General features: G+C 47.2%; 1 protein-coding gene and 1 long non-coding RNA gene across 4 annotated transcripts in view; one reads left to right on the top strand and one right to left on the bottom strand.

Moving 5' to 3' along the window:
• Window positions 1–5599, bottom strand: part of RELN (reelin) — a 267668-nt gene extending 262069 nt beyond the window's left edge. For both annotated transcript variants that reach the window (XM_052680833.1, XM_052680834.1), the window contains exon 1: window positions 5356–5599. In XM_052680833.1, coding sequence (XP_052536793.1) covers window positions 5356–5584 — 229 coding nt within the window. In that variant the 5' untranslated portion in view covers window positions 5585–5599. The remainder of the gene's footprint in view (window positions 1–5355) is intronic.
• Window positions 5600–5714: 115 nt separating this feature from the next.
• On the top strand, window positions 5715–11360 carry LOC128079585 (uncharacterized). 2 transcript variants are annotated; one of them, XR_008206216.1, is made up of 3 exons: window positions 5715–5803; window positions 8050–8233; window positions 10320–11360. It is a non-coding gene; the product is annotated as an uncharacterized LOC128079585 (long non-coding RNA). The 2 variants fall into 2 exon arrangements; XR_008206217.1 differs by having other exon boundaries at window positions 8028–8233.
• Window positions 11361–14029: the final 2669 nt, after the last annotated feature.

Here is a 14029-nt window from a genome sequence, read left to right as displayed (position 1 = left end):
TTGCTTGTTCTCAGAGGTAAGACAGTGCTGTTTCCTTTCCTCTTTATGCAGCAAAGATTCATGACAAATCCAAACCACAGCTGTATAGCAGGAGGCAAAAAGCTAATGAAGCTTGTGCCAGAACACATCTCTGTCATATCATCAGGTCTGTCATCAGATGGAAAATCATACCTCCATTAGTCCATGTTCAAATACTGTGTTATTGCGCTGTATTGAAGTGTGACATTATGTCACAGGCAGCAGTCTTTAAAAATCCAGATCAACAGAACAGTGAGGAAAATTAGAAATGTTGATGGTTAACAGTCATACTCTGTTCTACCTGATGAACCAGGATGGCTTGGGTAAAATGCTCATTGCAAAAAGATTAGAGAAAGGAGCTACATGTCATCACAACACAGTAATCTACTTACACACTACTTACTGGTCCACTTAGGTCCTGAAGTTTTATATCTTGCTACATGTACAAATATACACGTAATATAAATGTGTGATATAATGTGATGTACATATGCATATATGAAATTACAGCTACTTGTTATTTATAGAAAAAGTAGCTTTTAAAAATAATCTACTTAAAAGCTGTTGTCACAGACAAATTTTAGCAATGTATTCCATAGATGAACTGTATGTGTTCAAAATCACATCCTTCAATCTTGAAGAAAGTACATGCAATATTCCCAGATCAATTTTTAATGCACACTCTGCCCCATGCAGACCAATAACACCAGCAATGCCATTTCTGTCCTGCAGTCAGATGTCACCTGGCAAATATGGGTCAGGCCAGCACACTGTGCTGACTGCAATTGCTGTTATTTGGGGCAATCAACTCTCCTTTGCAGGGATGGCAGCCCCCCAATGGGGGCAGAAAGGGTTTAAGCAGAGATTACATCTCTTGCGAATTTGCAAGAAGGATTCATGGAGGCCTTTGTGGGCCATTACCTCCATTTATAAATCCCATGTCTGACCGTATCTATGGTTGAGCCATCTGCTGGCTGCTTATCTGGCCCAGGAATGAGAATGATGGCAGCTGATCCCATTAAAATTTAACATCTTCCCCAGGAAAATACCTTGATTTTGTCTCCCTTTTTCTTTCAAGGTTCCCATCCCTCATCAACTTGTGGTCAAGAGATCTTCAGAGCAGAACTCTATAAAACTTTCGTGTTCATGTCACTTTAACTCTGGGACTGGACAAGAGCTTCAGAAATAGAACCTATTGTCTGAGGTCAAGATTTAAATAAATAAGGTTCAGATCTGACATATTCAAACTGCAGACTGTAGAGAACAGACCGCGTTATTCAGAAGTCATTCCTGCTTCTACAAACTCCGGTTTGTGCAAGAAGATCCTAAACAGAATGGAAAGCAGCTGGGATGAACTCTTAGGGCATTGGGGGATGAAGGTTTTTCTCTGAGTGCCCCAGAAGAAAAATTTGATGGGTTATGAAACCTTTACATCACTGCAGAATTTTGCTAAAGACCCAGTAGGAAAGAATGGACTTGAACACCCAGCATCTGTCCCATTCTTGATAACTCCCTTGTTGTTGTCATCAATTGCTAGCCTCAGGGTTTTAATTTAAGCATCCTGTAAGAGTTAACTGTACTCCTATGAACAGAACTTTCTACACAGCTCAGTAATTGGAACAAAATATTAATGAAAGTATCCATTCTTACAAACATGATGGCAAGGTGTAAGTAGATGAGACCAATGTTTTTGAGGTAATATCCAGCAGAAGTTTCTAAGAAAGAACTGACATAATTCACAGAATGATGCTGGAAAGCCTTCACCAAAACATGCTCTTCTCTTACCAGTGCACATCACATTCTCCACATATTTTACTACTAGTGGCTGACAGAAAAGCTTTGTACACTGTGGCATAACTGATAGAGAAGATGCCATAACAAAGTGCCTGGACCTTCCTGACAATCCTATTTCTCTGTTCCTCAAGCAGCATCACTTTTACTCTCCTGTTATTTGCTCTCACCCCCTCCCTCATCTCAGATTCCAACACATGCTATTTATTTTTTCCTAGTCTGAACAGTCAGATTTTACCATGCAGATACCCACCAGACCAAGCTGGTACCAGGAATGACGATACTGCCCATGAAAACAGGCATTGAGTCACAACCTGTATTTCTTAAATACAGGGCTAAGTAACAAAGGTGCACTTGGCTACACTTTAAACAATTTCTTATCAGTGCTGGACGAGTGTGTAATTACCACTTAAAACAGTTTAAAACTTCTTTTCTTTTTTTGCAACCTATCAAAGCAGTGGTTCCACACAATATACAGTGTGTCCAAGAATAGTAACAGCCATTGATGGGAACTGATAACATTTGGGGACTGAAGGTTAATCAGTTCTGGAAAAAAAAAAAAAAAAAAAAGGAACAATGGAGAGTGAAATAGGAACTGAAGTCTCATTAAAGAAAACTATTTTAAGGCTAGAATTATGAGTGTTGACATCAATCATGGGAAAAGAGTTCAAAATTGTTCCTAAAAGATCTAAATAAGAAGCCTTGAGAAAAAAAGCTTGTTTTCTGCCCTGTTTGCAGTGACAGCAAAACCTTTCTTTTTGAGAGAAAGATAAGGAAAAATACTGTGTGAAGGATCTCTTTGCACTGTTTTAAACCCTACCAATATGAACGTTTATTTTAAGTTCTCTGTGATGGAGGGCAGTGAGGATTCAGTGTTCAGTCAGGCTGATCCTTCTGCATGTGTTTCCTTTGTGTATTTCCAAGGCACAGACCTGCCTGCAAACTGTGGGATGTGCTCCCAGCACCGAGGGCAAATTGGTGTGAGTAACCAAAACTGAGCACAGATTGAAAAGAAACACACACACAAAAAAGAAACATGCAGGAAGATTTTGGACTTGTAATTTTTTTTTTTTTTTTTTTCCTTAAAGGAATGGCATTGTGCTCTGTAGATTGCAGTGGGAAGCCAGGGAGAAAGTGGGATCACTTCAGAACTATGAGCAAGTCCTGATGCAGCCCAGAGCTGAGCACACCAACACCACTTGGCTGGAAGGGAGCTGAGCAGGTGCCTGAGTTAAACAAGTGCACAGTTTGTCACTTTAGATTTGAGCAAATGCATAAGTGCTTCACCAGCTCAAGCACTTAATTAGATTTGGAGGAAAAAAGCCAATTCAAGGAATAAAAGGCTGTCGAAAGCAATAAAACTGTTTACCAATTTCAAATTGGCCCTGGATGTAAAGAGCATATTTATGTGCAGCATAGTTCTGTTCCCATTCAGTCAGTGTGTGTTTAAATATTTAGTGAGCGCGGGAAGAGGGCCAAACTGGGAGCAGTTTTAGGGGTGAGGGGTGAAGTGCTAAATCCCAAAGTATCCAATTTACCAATGCAAAGTAGGGAATACCATTGTCCTCACTTTACTTATGAGGTTCAGTGTCACAGGGAAGTGAAGTGCTGGGGCCAGCGTGCCAGAGAAGCTGCTTGGAGAAGCTCCGTTCTCAGCCGATGCCCACATGTCCCCATGGGGAGCCCACATGTCCCCATGGGGAGCTTTCCTCTCATGGGCACAGGGCAGCATGAGGGACCGCTGGGCAGACGGATGTGAGCCAGTGTCACAGCTCTGTGTGCAAACACATTAACAGAACGCTGTGAGCTGATTTGCGTTTGGTGTTTCTTCTTCTCCAGCCCCTGAGATAAGGGTTCACCCAATTCACTCATCTCTGAATTTGGTGCTCGTGGGTTCTGCTGTTACCGAGGGAAGAAGCAGCCAGTGCAGAACAGCCCTGCTGGATCCTGTGCTCAGAATGTGCTCTCTGCACAGGTGGGTTTCCATTGCACATCTGTACATCTCCCTTTGTCCTGTGCTCCCGTACTGCATTCGCAACTCCACCTCACAAGTCTGCCTTTAAAGCCTGGTGTTTCGAACAGTAAATGCTGAAGCAGTGCAGAGTGGGATTTGCCAGTAACATTAAGCCGCATGACAAACAGCCCAGATTACTCCGGATTGTTTTTTCGGGTTATAATTTCATTTATTTTATTGGTGCTACTTTTAACACCGATAATTGTTTCGAGATATTCAGACGAGACGTTTCAAAGTATCTACAGGAATAGGTGTGCTTGCTCAAGGGTACATCACCGCGCCGCACGGAGCCAGCGGGCACTGCCTCTGCCTTTGTTTTGGCACAGCCAAGTGTTCCATCAATGCACGGGATGACAAAACAAGCTCCCATGACAAGCTGTGAGCAGGGCGGGCACAGGGCAGGGTATACCCACACATCGTGATGCACGAAAGCATTAGCGCCAAGTTCAGCCCGAGCTCTGTGTGCTCAGGATGGGGCCGTTCCCCGCGCCGGGCTTCGGCTCGTCTCCCGGCGCAGCGCGGTTCTGTCGCTTAAGCCTCTGAGCCGCGGTATGAAAAATGCAGAGCTTAAAGCTGAGGGAAATTCGGGACTGTTTTGTTTTTTTCGCTCTCGAGTCGGGGGCGGGCGGGTTGGATGCAGTGCGATCGGTCCGAGAGAGGATACGGGGCTCTGAGGGGAAACCGAGCGCGACGGTCACGGAATTTACGTACGGGAATCGTTAAAAAAAAGATAGCGACACTTTTATAAAAAGTTTCATATGGATTTTGTAAGAACTGCGTTGTTAAAGGCTACACAAACACTTCAGCGCTCCTAATCCGGTGAGGGGTGTGTGACGTTCGTTCTCCCGTCCTTACAATAGGAACGAAATCCATCAGAACATCCGCATCCCTCCGAGATTCTCTGATTTGCTTTAAACTTAAATTCTAAGCCGGAACGCATCAAAGGCAGCAGTTCGACTCCATCCATAGCCAGGGACCGCCCAAGATGTCTTACTCTGAGCAGGACGCTTTCAATAAATATTTACTTTTTTTTTTTTCTGGCTTTTTATTGTTTATTACAAATCAGCGCTTATTACGTAGCGTCGCAAAACCTCGAGCGGACGCAAAGAGGGGAGAAGGATCCGCCAGTACACCTTGAAGCGGCCATGAATTAGAAACGTTCCTCACCAGAAAGTTTGCCTAACGAAGAGGCGGCGGTGGGGCTCTGTCGTTTCTCCTCACCTCGGGGTGCCCACAGAGAGCGGCTGTCGCGGCGTTACCCGCCCGACCTTCTCTCCCCCTCCCCCCCGCCGCCACCTGTGAGCGCGGCTCCCGCATCCCCCGGGCGCGGCCAACTCCGGGCACCGCGGGCGGCACCGCGCACCCCAGCGGGACGCGTTCCCCGGCTCCCGAAGCGGGGACGGACGGGCACCAACTTCGGAGCGTCGGGATCCGCCGCCGGCTACGCAGACCGGAGGGCGGAGGGAGCTGCGGACGCCGCGGGTGTCCCCCGAGGGATGCTCGCAAGCTTTCAACGCGCGGCCGCCACTTACCGTGGTACTCCTGTCCGGGCACGTAGGCGGCGGGGTTGCCGGCGATGTGGAGGGCGATGAGCACCTCGCCCTGCTCGCCGTCCCCCTCCAGCTCGCCGTGGTGGGTGCAGAGGAAGAAGAAGGGCGAGAAGCGGGCTCGAGGGGTGGCCGCACGTCCCGCCGCCAGCAGGGCTCCCAGCGCGGCCAGCAGGCAGGGCCAGCCCCCGGGGACGCCCCGCCGCCGCTCCATGCTGCTGCCGCCGGCGCCGCTGGGGCATCCAGGGCACGGCGGGGCCGCCGCGCCTCTCCGCTCCTCTCCGCTCCCCGCGGGACGGGACGAGACACGACGGGACGGGACTGGACGGGACGCAGGGCGGGACGGACGGGGCGGGACGGGGCGGGCGCTGCCCCCCGCCGAGCCCGCGGAAGTTCGGGGAGCGCGGAGGGGAGCGGAGAGGAGCGGAGCGAGGTAAGGGCGACCGCGGCCCTTCCGCGCCCGCAGAAGGCTGCGCTGCCCCGAGCGGCTCCGCCGTCCCCGTCTACCGCTGCCGGGGTGCGGGGCTCGGAGCCGGGAGCGCGAGGGTTGGGAATAATTTATTTCCCCCGGTGTCGGGGTGGGAGGGAGGGGAAGGTCCCTCCTACTCCTCCACCTCTTTCTCCTCCTCCTCCGCCGCCGCCCGCTCCTCCCGCTCCTCGCTCTGCGCGCCGGGGTGCGGTGATGCCTCTGCGGAGACGCGGGCTGCCGACCCAGCGCTGTCGCTGCCCTTTGTCTGTCGCCCGTCCCTGCCTCCGGGTCCCCGCTTCGGCCCCTGGCGCTGCTCCCGGGTCCCTGCTCTGCTCCTGCCGCCGATCCTGCCCCCAGTTGCCGCCCCGGCACCTGAGTCCCTGTGCCCCCGTCCCGCTTCTCCAACCTGTGTCTCTCTGCCTCTGTCCCTGTCCCGCATCCCCAGTCCCCGTCCTACAGCCCAGTCCCTGTGCACACACCCCAGTTCTCTTCCTTTTGCCCCTAGCCCTCCTCCCTAGTCCCTGCCCCTCTCTCTGCCTCTGTCCCTCTCCCTGCCCCAGCCCTGTCCCTGATAGATGTGCACCCAGTTGGTTTGTCCTTAGACATTCTTCCCACACATACACAGTTCTTCAGGTCAGGAGGGGCAGTGTGAGGGCCCACAGGGAGGGCAGGTTCCCAGGAGAGCAGTTCAGCCCCCAGGGAGGTGTGCCCAGACCCCACACCTCAGGAAGAGGAGCGAACACAGGGCGGACTGCAGGGGGAATGAGCAGCTGGACACGAAATGCTGGCAAGAGGAATAATTCATACAAATGTACATTTTTAATTGAGCAGGGCTAGCAGAGGGACCACAGTATGAGGAGACAGGAGCAGACCTACCGGTCTGTAAGGTATGTGCCACACTGCTGCTGGATGCCAACTGGTGTCCAGGACAGCACGGGCAAGCACCAGTGACATGATGCAAGCGGAAAGCAGAGCGTACCTGCCAGCATTTTGTCAAGTGCAGAACTGGCACGGGCCAGGGGCTCCCTCTTGGATCCATGTTAGTGCCAGAGGGAAAGGTTCCCTCCGCAGAGGCGCGAGCCACATGGCAGCTGCCCTTCATTGGCGCAGCCTGCCGGGCTGGCCCATCTCCATGCCGCTGATGGGAGCCCGCGTGGGGCCCTGGGGACATCCTCACCATCTGTCCGAGCTGTCTCTGCCACTGGCTGTGCACCAAGCTGAGCTCAACACCACCGTCAGAACTTCGCTGCAGTTCTCCTTCTCAGTCTTTGGTGGGGATGGAGCGAGGCCGTGTCCCGCATTGTCCTGGATGGGGGAAGCACGGGGACAGACTCCCCGTGAAGACGCAGAGGCACAGCGGTGCAGGGGGCATCCAGCTCCAGCTGGCGGCTGTCCCGGGCCACTGCCTTGGAAACAGAGCTGCTCGTCAGTCTGGCTCCGACTTTTCCCTTTTAGCTCCTTTATTTATTTTTCAGCTTTGGGCATTTGTTTGTTTTGTATATATATTTTTTTTAACATTTGTGCCTCCTTCATAAATTTTAGTGCTAGTAGAAGTGATGGACTAACATAATTTGCTCACGCCAGAATCTCAAACAGGCATAAGCTGTTCAGGCTCCCTCCAGAACAGCCCTGGGGGAATGTTTGCCCCATGCTTTCCCACCCCCCCACCTCTCCCACTAAGTGCCCACTTGCCATCCACAGAGCTCGGGGTCTGCAGGCACAGCCAGCTCCATTATTTCATAATGAAGCAAGTGGCAGGGGAAGGGGCGATTGCCTCCCACCACTGCCAGAGTGCTCCCCAGCTGCCAGCAATGCCTTCACTTATTTTTCCTCCAAGAGATAACTCTCTAAGTAAGTTTGGGAGCATGGGAGCATCTAATCAGCCAGGGGATTTCTCTGGAAATCTCACTGAAGTTGTTGGGGTTTGGATATGCCCTGTGGTGATGAATTGTAGGCTTTTTTTCTTTGTTTCCAATGGTTTAGTAGACAGTATTGTCAGTGCAGCTGGGCACTAAAAGCTGTGTTTGTTGCTTACAAGCAAAGGGGAAACTCAGCAAAGCAATGTGGGCAAGGCGAGGTCTCTGCTTGGAAGCCTCATGTTCTGCCTTAATCACCTCCCTCCTCCACTTCAGTACCTTAGCACCTTTCTCTCTCTGTCCTTTCTCCTTTGTTTTTACTGTTCCTGCAGACATCTCACCTCTTCTTTGAAGGTCACAGCCTGTGCCCAGTCTGTGGAGAGACCCGGAGTGCTAATACTGAAGGGGACAGGACACAAAGGGCTATCTGGGTCCTCCAGCCGCAGGCAGCAGTGTGACTGATACCTAGACCAGCCATGATCCCTGCCTTCCTGAACCCTCGTCATCAGAGTCAAAGAGTGCTTCCGAAAACTGCCCTGTAAGTTTCAGGTTCGTTTTCATCTAGAATAGTGGTGCCCATCAACAAAACATGGGGATGAGGAGCACTGCAAGAACGGCAACATTACAATTACACGTTCCTACAACAGCAGGGACACCCTTGCTGAATAAACTTTCGGGTAAGCCAAGGCTGTGCCCAAACCCTGTGCTCCAGAGGAAAGGAAGGAAAAGAAACACCATGAGCCCAGTTCTCCCATAACGCCTCCAAAATGTCCCTTGCATGGAGCCCTTGTGCCCTTCAGCAAATCCCCTCAGGGGATTCTGTCCCCTGCACTGAGTCAGTGTGGTACCTGCCTACTGAAGATAAGGCATTCATGTAATGCCTTTGGCCAATATTTCCCATTCATCCTTCTCCTAATGACACAAGATTAAAATATTATTGTTGTTCATAATAGTACAGTCTCTTTAAGAAAAGCGATTTTCTTAAATTTCTTAAGCTCACTTCATTCAGAGAGAGAGCTTGCACCCCAAAAGCAGAATGGCAAAGCTAACGGCAGAGAAGCTGCTTTATTAGCAGGGCCACAAGCAGTCCCTTTGCAAGGGTCAGGGTAGGCTCAGGAATAGTTCAGCAACACTCAGCAATAAGGAGTTCTGTCCGAGCTCCCTGTATCTGGAAAAGTTTTCATGGGAGAACATAGAAGAACACTTGTCACTGCTGTGTGGAAAGTCCTGATGCAACACTCCAGCTTTTAAAAACAACTTTCTATGACTGCCCAAGGTTTTGTCATGATTGGCTTAGAATGGCAGAGACCACTAGGCTGCAAGTGGCACTTGTTCACTGTGGTACAGCATGTAACATTTAAGAACAAGTTGAGGCATCATTGTTTTGGGCTTTTTTTTAATGCTAATAAAGATGGTCAGGTGGAATTTTCAAAGTGAGAGCTTTCCACCAAATGCTTTTCCTTTCCACTCATCCAAGCAAGCAGCTGTCTTGCTGTGTGCCTCTCCTCCTGGCCATTGGGCAGACTCAGAGAGCTGACCTGCTCTTTTTGCTGCTTGGAAGATTTTGCTGAAGAAAGGAATACTGATTGCTGAAGGAGCGTGATGTGATGGATGTGCAGAAGAAACAGCCTTGTAGCTGATACAGTTGATGATCTGTTCACAAGCACTTTTCTTTGAAGAAGTACTGTTGTGTTACTGGAGGCAGTGGTTCCCTTGGGCCGGCTGGCCCCACAGTGCTTGTTCCCGACCTTATGGAGCACAGGGCTGAGCCTGGCTGTGCAGCAGCGACTCCTCTGGACATGGGAAATGCGACGTGTTCAGCAAATGCATGCAGCCAGATCGAGCCACTGGCTCTGTGTCTCATCCCACTCCTCTTGTCTCAAGTACAGGCAGGAAAAATTGTGAACCACTGATCCAAGAGACAGAACACTTCCCCTACAAGGACAGTTGGGAGCTGGAGTTGTTCAGCCTGGAGAAGAAAAGTCTCTGGGGAGACCTGAGAGTGGCCTTTCAGTATCTATAGGGAGACTGTAAGAAAGAAGGGACCACAGTATTCAGTTGGGTTGGTTGTGACAGGACAAGGAGAAATGGTTTCAAATCAGAAGAGGGCAGATTTAGATTGGATGTAAGGAAGAAGTATTTTACAGTAAGAGTGATGAGGCACTGGAACAGGTTGCCCAGAGAGGCCTGTCCTTGGAGAATTCAAGATCAGGCTGGGCAGGGCTCTGAGCACCTGCTGTAGCTGTAGGTGTCCCTGATCATTGCAGGGGGGTTGAATCAGTTGATCTTTAATGGCCCCTTCAAACTAAACTGATTCCATGGTTCCATGATTCTTGGATTAAACCATCAAAACGGGTTGGCAAGTTCTTCCCCAGTCACCCCAAGGGTCCCTGTATCAGAGAACTCAAGTGGGAGGATGAATCCAACAGTGCCAAAACCAAAACCCAAATCCTTCTCTTCTGTCAGAAGTTTTGAAGCTTCAGTGAAGTTGGGCCTCAGTGCATCTGCCTCATGAACGCTGGACAGAAGCATTAGAAGTAATTAGTAGCTAATTGATCTTGTCTCTTCTTTCAAAACAAAGTCTTCTGTTCATGAAGTCTCCTCATTTTCTCCTATTTATGCAGGCACTGCCACAGTGACTTACCAGAGGAGCCTGGAGCTTTGGACTTGGCCATGCCACGTAACCCCTTGGGATGAATTCCTTTTTTGTGCACACTGCTGGTCATAGCTGTGTAATAATGCAGCCTTGCCTCGCCACTTGCATGAACTTTGCTCTTAAGTAGAGCCCAAGCCATTTCTAAACAAAGGCCTAAATGTGAAATTACAGTCAACTTCCATGCCTATGTTATTACGAGATTTTCATTTTTCTAGGGTATGGACAATAGCAGCTATTTGGCTGTGCTGTTTTCCCGGGTGCTGGCACAATATGCATCTTCTGTAAACTGACATCTCATGATTTTGTCTGAAAATAGAATATTTAACTGCACATTTTATTCTCTCATAGTGAGTTTCATTCAGATGGTCTTAAACTTGTATTTCTTCATTGCTTATTAACTTTAATGAGGTATGAATATAAAAGAGAATATTAAAAGGGTTTTCTTTTTCAAAAAGGCATTTCTTTACCAACAGTGTTGACGTTATCGAGTAGGTGTGTCTAAGCCCTTAAATTTACTATTGATCTTATAGTCATTAAATAAAGAATGAGATTTAAAAAACCTTAGGCAACTAGGATTAACTGCTTTCTATTGTTTGGATTAATAACACAATTTAAGTGTGAATACTTTAAAAGTGTAGGAAGCCTTTATGCTTCCACACCTTACGCATTTTATTTATTTATATGAAATTAAAGATTTAAATCTCCTACAGCAAATAAACTACGCCCATGCTTAGAAAACAAGATACTGTGAGGGACTGTGAGCTTGGGATTATTCTGAGTATCTACTATGCAGAAAAATAAAAATTTCTGAAGACAAATACACAACAGTCATTACAAGTCTTGTTTTTATATATTCCTAACATTGGTGTATTTTCTTTTAATGAATTATTTTGGGTGCAGCACAAGCACAGGAATATCCTTCTTTCTGTGTCTGATCCACTGAACCAATGTGCCTTATTAACAATGCATGAGGAGCTTACCTAAATATATTTAAGGAAATTCAACTTGACTCTCGTTATTTACAATTCTAATGTTCAATCTTGCTTTGGAAATCTGATTTTCAGTGTACATTAAATAAACGTGTTTTATATGAAGAGGCATCTCCTTCAACAAACATTCATGGCTATTGTTTCCTACTGTATGTTTGCTGATCTGGATTTCTGTGAAGAAATGCTGGATATTTACACGTGTTACTGAAGTTTCCAAGGCTTTCATTAACTTGCAAATATTTATCGTGGGTAGTCTTTATCTGAAGAATTTTTTAAATGTCAGTGGCCACAAAAGAAACCCTCAGTCCATTTTACAACCTGATTTATGTCTCTGGTTTTCTCTTCTAACCTGAATAACCCCAAAGGCCCAAGGTACACATGGCTAACAGAGCAGGTCAAATTTAACCGTTTGCTTTGCAAAGGAAAGCAGTAAACCCTAAGGAAGTCCATAAAAGATATTCCTTCTGTTTTATCAAATGATCACCAAACTTGCAAAGACCTGGAAACACCCAATACTGTTGGTTTTGAGGATTTGCTCTTATCACTTCTGCATTTAAAACTTATCTAAAATATACAGTGCACATGGTTAAATGTCAGTGTAGCTGTGCATGGAGATCCAACATCCAACACTTTTATCTAGGAGACACCACTGCAGCTTGTGAGCCCACAGACACACTGCAAGAATGAACTTTGTTTGCCAAGTGTCTACCACAAAACTTTCTAGGCTGCAGGTGCAAATACAATCCAAGCAAAATATAAACTGTGATTGCATCAAAGCCATTTAAAATGCCCACAGATTTACGGAAAACCAGAGAATAAGTAGGCAGTCCCAGTGATAGGGTGGTGCAGGAGGAGGGTGCTCCCAGGCAGCAGTGTGGGTGCAGGTTGCATCCCGCTGCCCATCGCCTCCATGCTCCCTGACCTGCAGGACTGCATGGGACATGCATCAGGATGTCAAACCTCTGCTCCTTACGTGGAGAGCCATCAAGTGCTCTCATTCGTTTTTTTCAGCCCACTGAGCCAGTGTGAGCAGGACAACTGGAGAGGAGTTAATGAGATGGATGCCCTCAGTGATTGCGTTACTGCATTCATGCACCAAAAACAGTCTCAGTTTTGGTTAAAGAGCATCTTTTGCTGATGAGATGAGATAAAGGCAGCAGAGCTACAAAATACTATTTGGGCTGGGGTACATCCCCACAGGACAGCTGAGGAACCTGGGGCAGCTGAGCACCCCCATCATTGAGCTCAATGAGCCTGACCTATGAATGGGACTACTGGGCAAAAAGCCACCCCTGTCACAGCTTCAGGCACCTCTGAAAACCAGGTACATGTGAGTCCGTGCCCAAAGGTCACAATACACAGGTGTAATAACACATGGGAAGTGAGGAGACTGAAATGGGGATGAACAAATGGGAATAGAAAGAAATTGGGTGCTAATGTCTTTTTTCTTCCCAGCACTCTTCACTTGTGGAAAAAAATCTTGTTAGAATTGCACTGCTTTCACTTACTTGTAAATTGTCAGATTTCTTGTTTTTCAGAGTGAGCCATATCCAATATATGTGGCAATACTGTAAAATATGGGGCCTGAACTCAGTGTCAACGTGAATGCAGTTAAGATGTTAGGAATGGTATCTCCACTTCAGTTTTGACCCACAAAATGATTTTTTCAATCAAAATAAGACTTAAAAAATCAGACTTGGTGGTTAATTTTAAAAAAGGTTTTAATTTGTATTGCAGCAAAGCATTAGGATAAGCCAGAATATTATACAATAAGCAGATATTTTTTTATTATTCCAAATCCTTCACTAGAAGTCTAAAATTCATCACTTATGAGTCAAATATTCCTCCCAGCTCCCTGTAAGAAGGTCACAGAGAGATTGCTTAGAGTGGTTGTCAACAAGAATCTGTTGTATAATAAGAAGTAGAAATGAGACCATAGGATTTTCTTCATCAAGAGGGATCATTCTACAGCTGAGGAACAGTCTGGTCACTGGGAGGAAAGTATTGGGCTCCTCTCCCTGCCCGTTGCTTTTCTTAGGGAGGTTGGTTCCTCCACATCTCAATGTCACTACTTCTACATGTGATCATATCAACTGGCCCACAACTTTATTAAGTTAGGTATTAAGCTCCCTTTACAGTAAACACTATTATATGATCCTAGTAAAACCATGAGTCTACTTTACCAGCTTTTAAGCCCAAAGGTGCTTCTGGCATCATCTCAGTGTCTGATGCCATGGATCATAGGGCTCCACCAGGGAAGTTTTTTGCAGCTCAAACCTTTCAGCCAAGGCATAACCTCATTTTACAAGGTCTTGAAGATTTCCAGTGCCAGAAAATCCATTGCTCTTTATTCAGCATGATGTAATGGCATTTTTAAAACCACTTGACCCAAATAAAATATTTTCATTTTTCATACAATTGTATTTCCCTTCTCTTTGTTGGACTCTGTTCCACCAATTTAGGTATGAGATTCAAGTCAAGGCAGAGGAAATGTCCCTGTGAAGGCACATGAGCTATCAAATTTCCTATCACCTCTCACTTCAGTAAGCTGAATAAATCAACTTCTGTGAGCTCACTGCACGGTAGTAGAAGCACTCCACAGAGAGTGACATCGCCAGCAGACATGAGTCCTCCTTGCTCTCGTATGAGATGATGCACAACGGTGTAAAAAGGTGCCAGGCTCCTAAAA

The sequence above is a fragment of the Tympanuchus pallidicinctus genome, unplaced genomic scaffold (assembly GCF_026119805.1).
Source record: "Tympanuchus pallidicinctus isolate F22 unplaced genomic scaffold, pur_lepc_1.0 scaffold19, whole genome shotgun sequence".
NCBI classification, from domain to species: Eukaryota; Metazoa; Chordata; class Aves; order Galliformes; family Phasianidae; genus Tympanuchus; species Tympanuchus pallidicinctus.
This window is presented reverse-complemented; position numbering and strand designations above follow the sequence as displayed.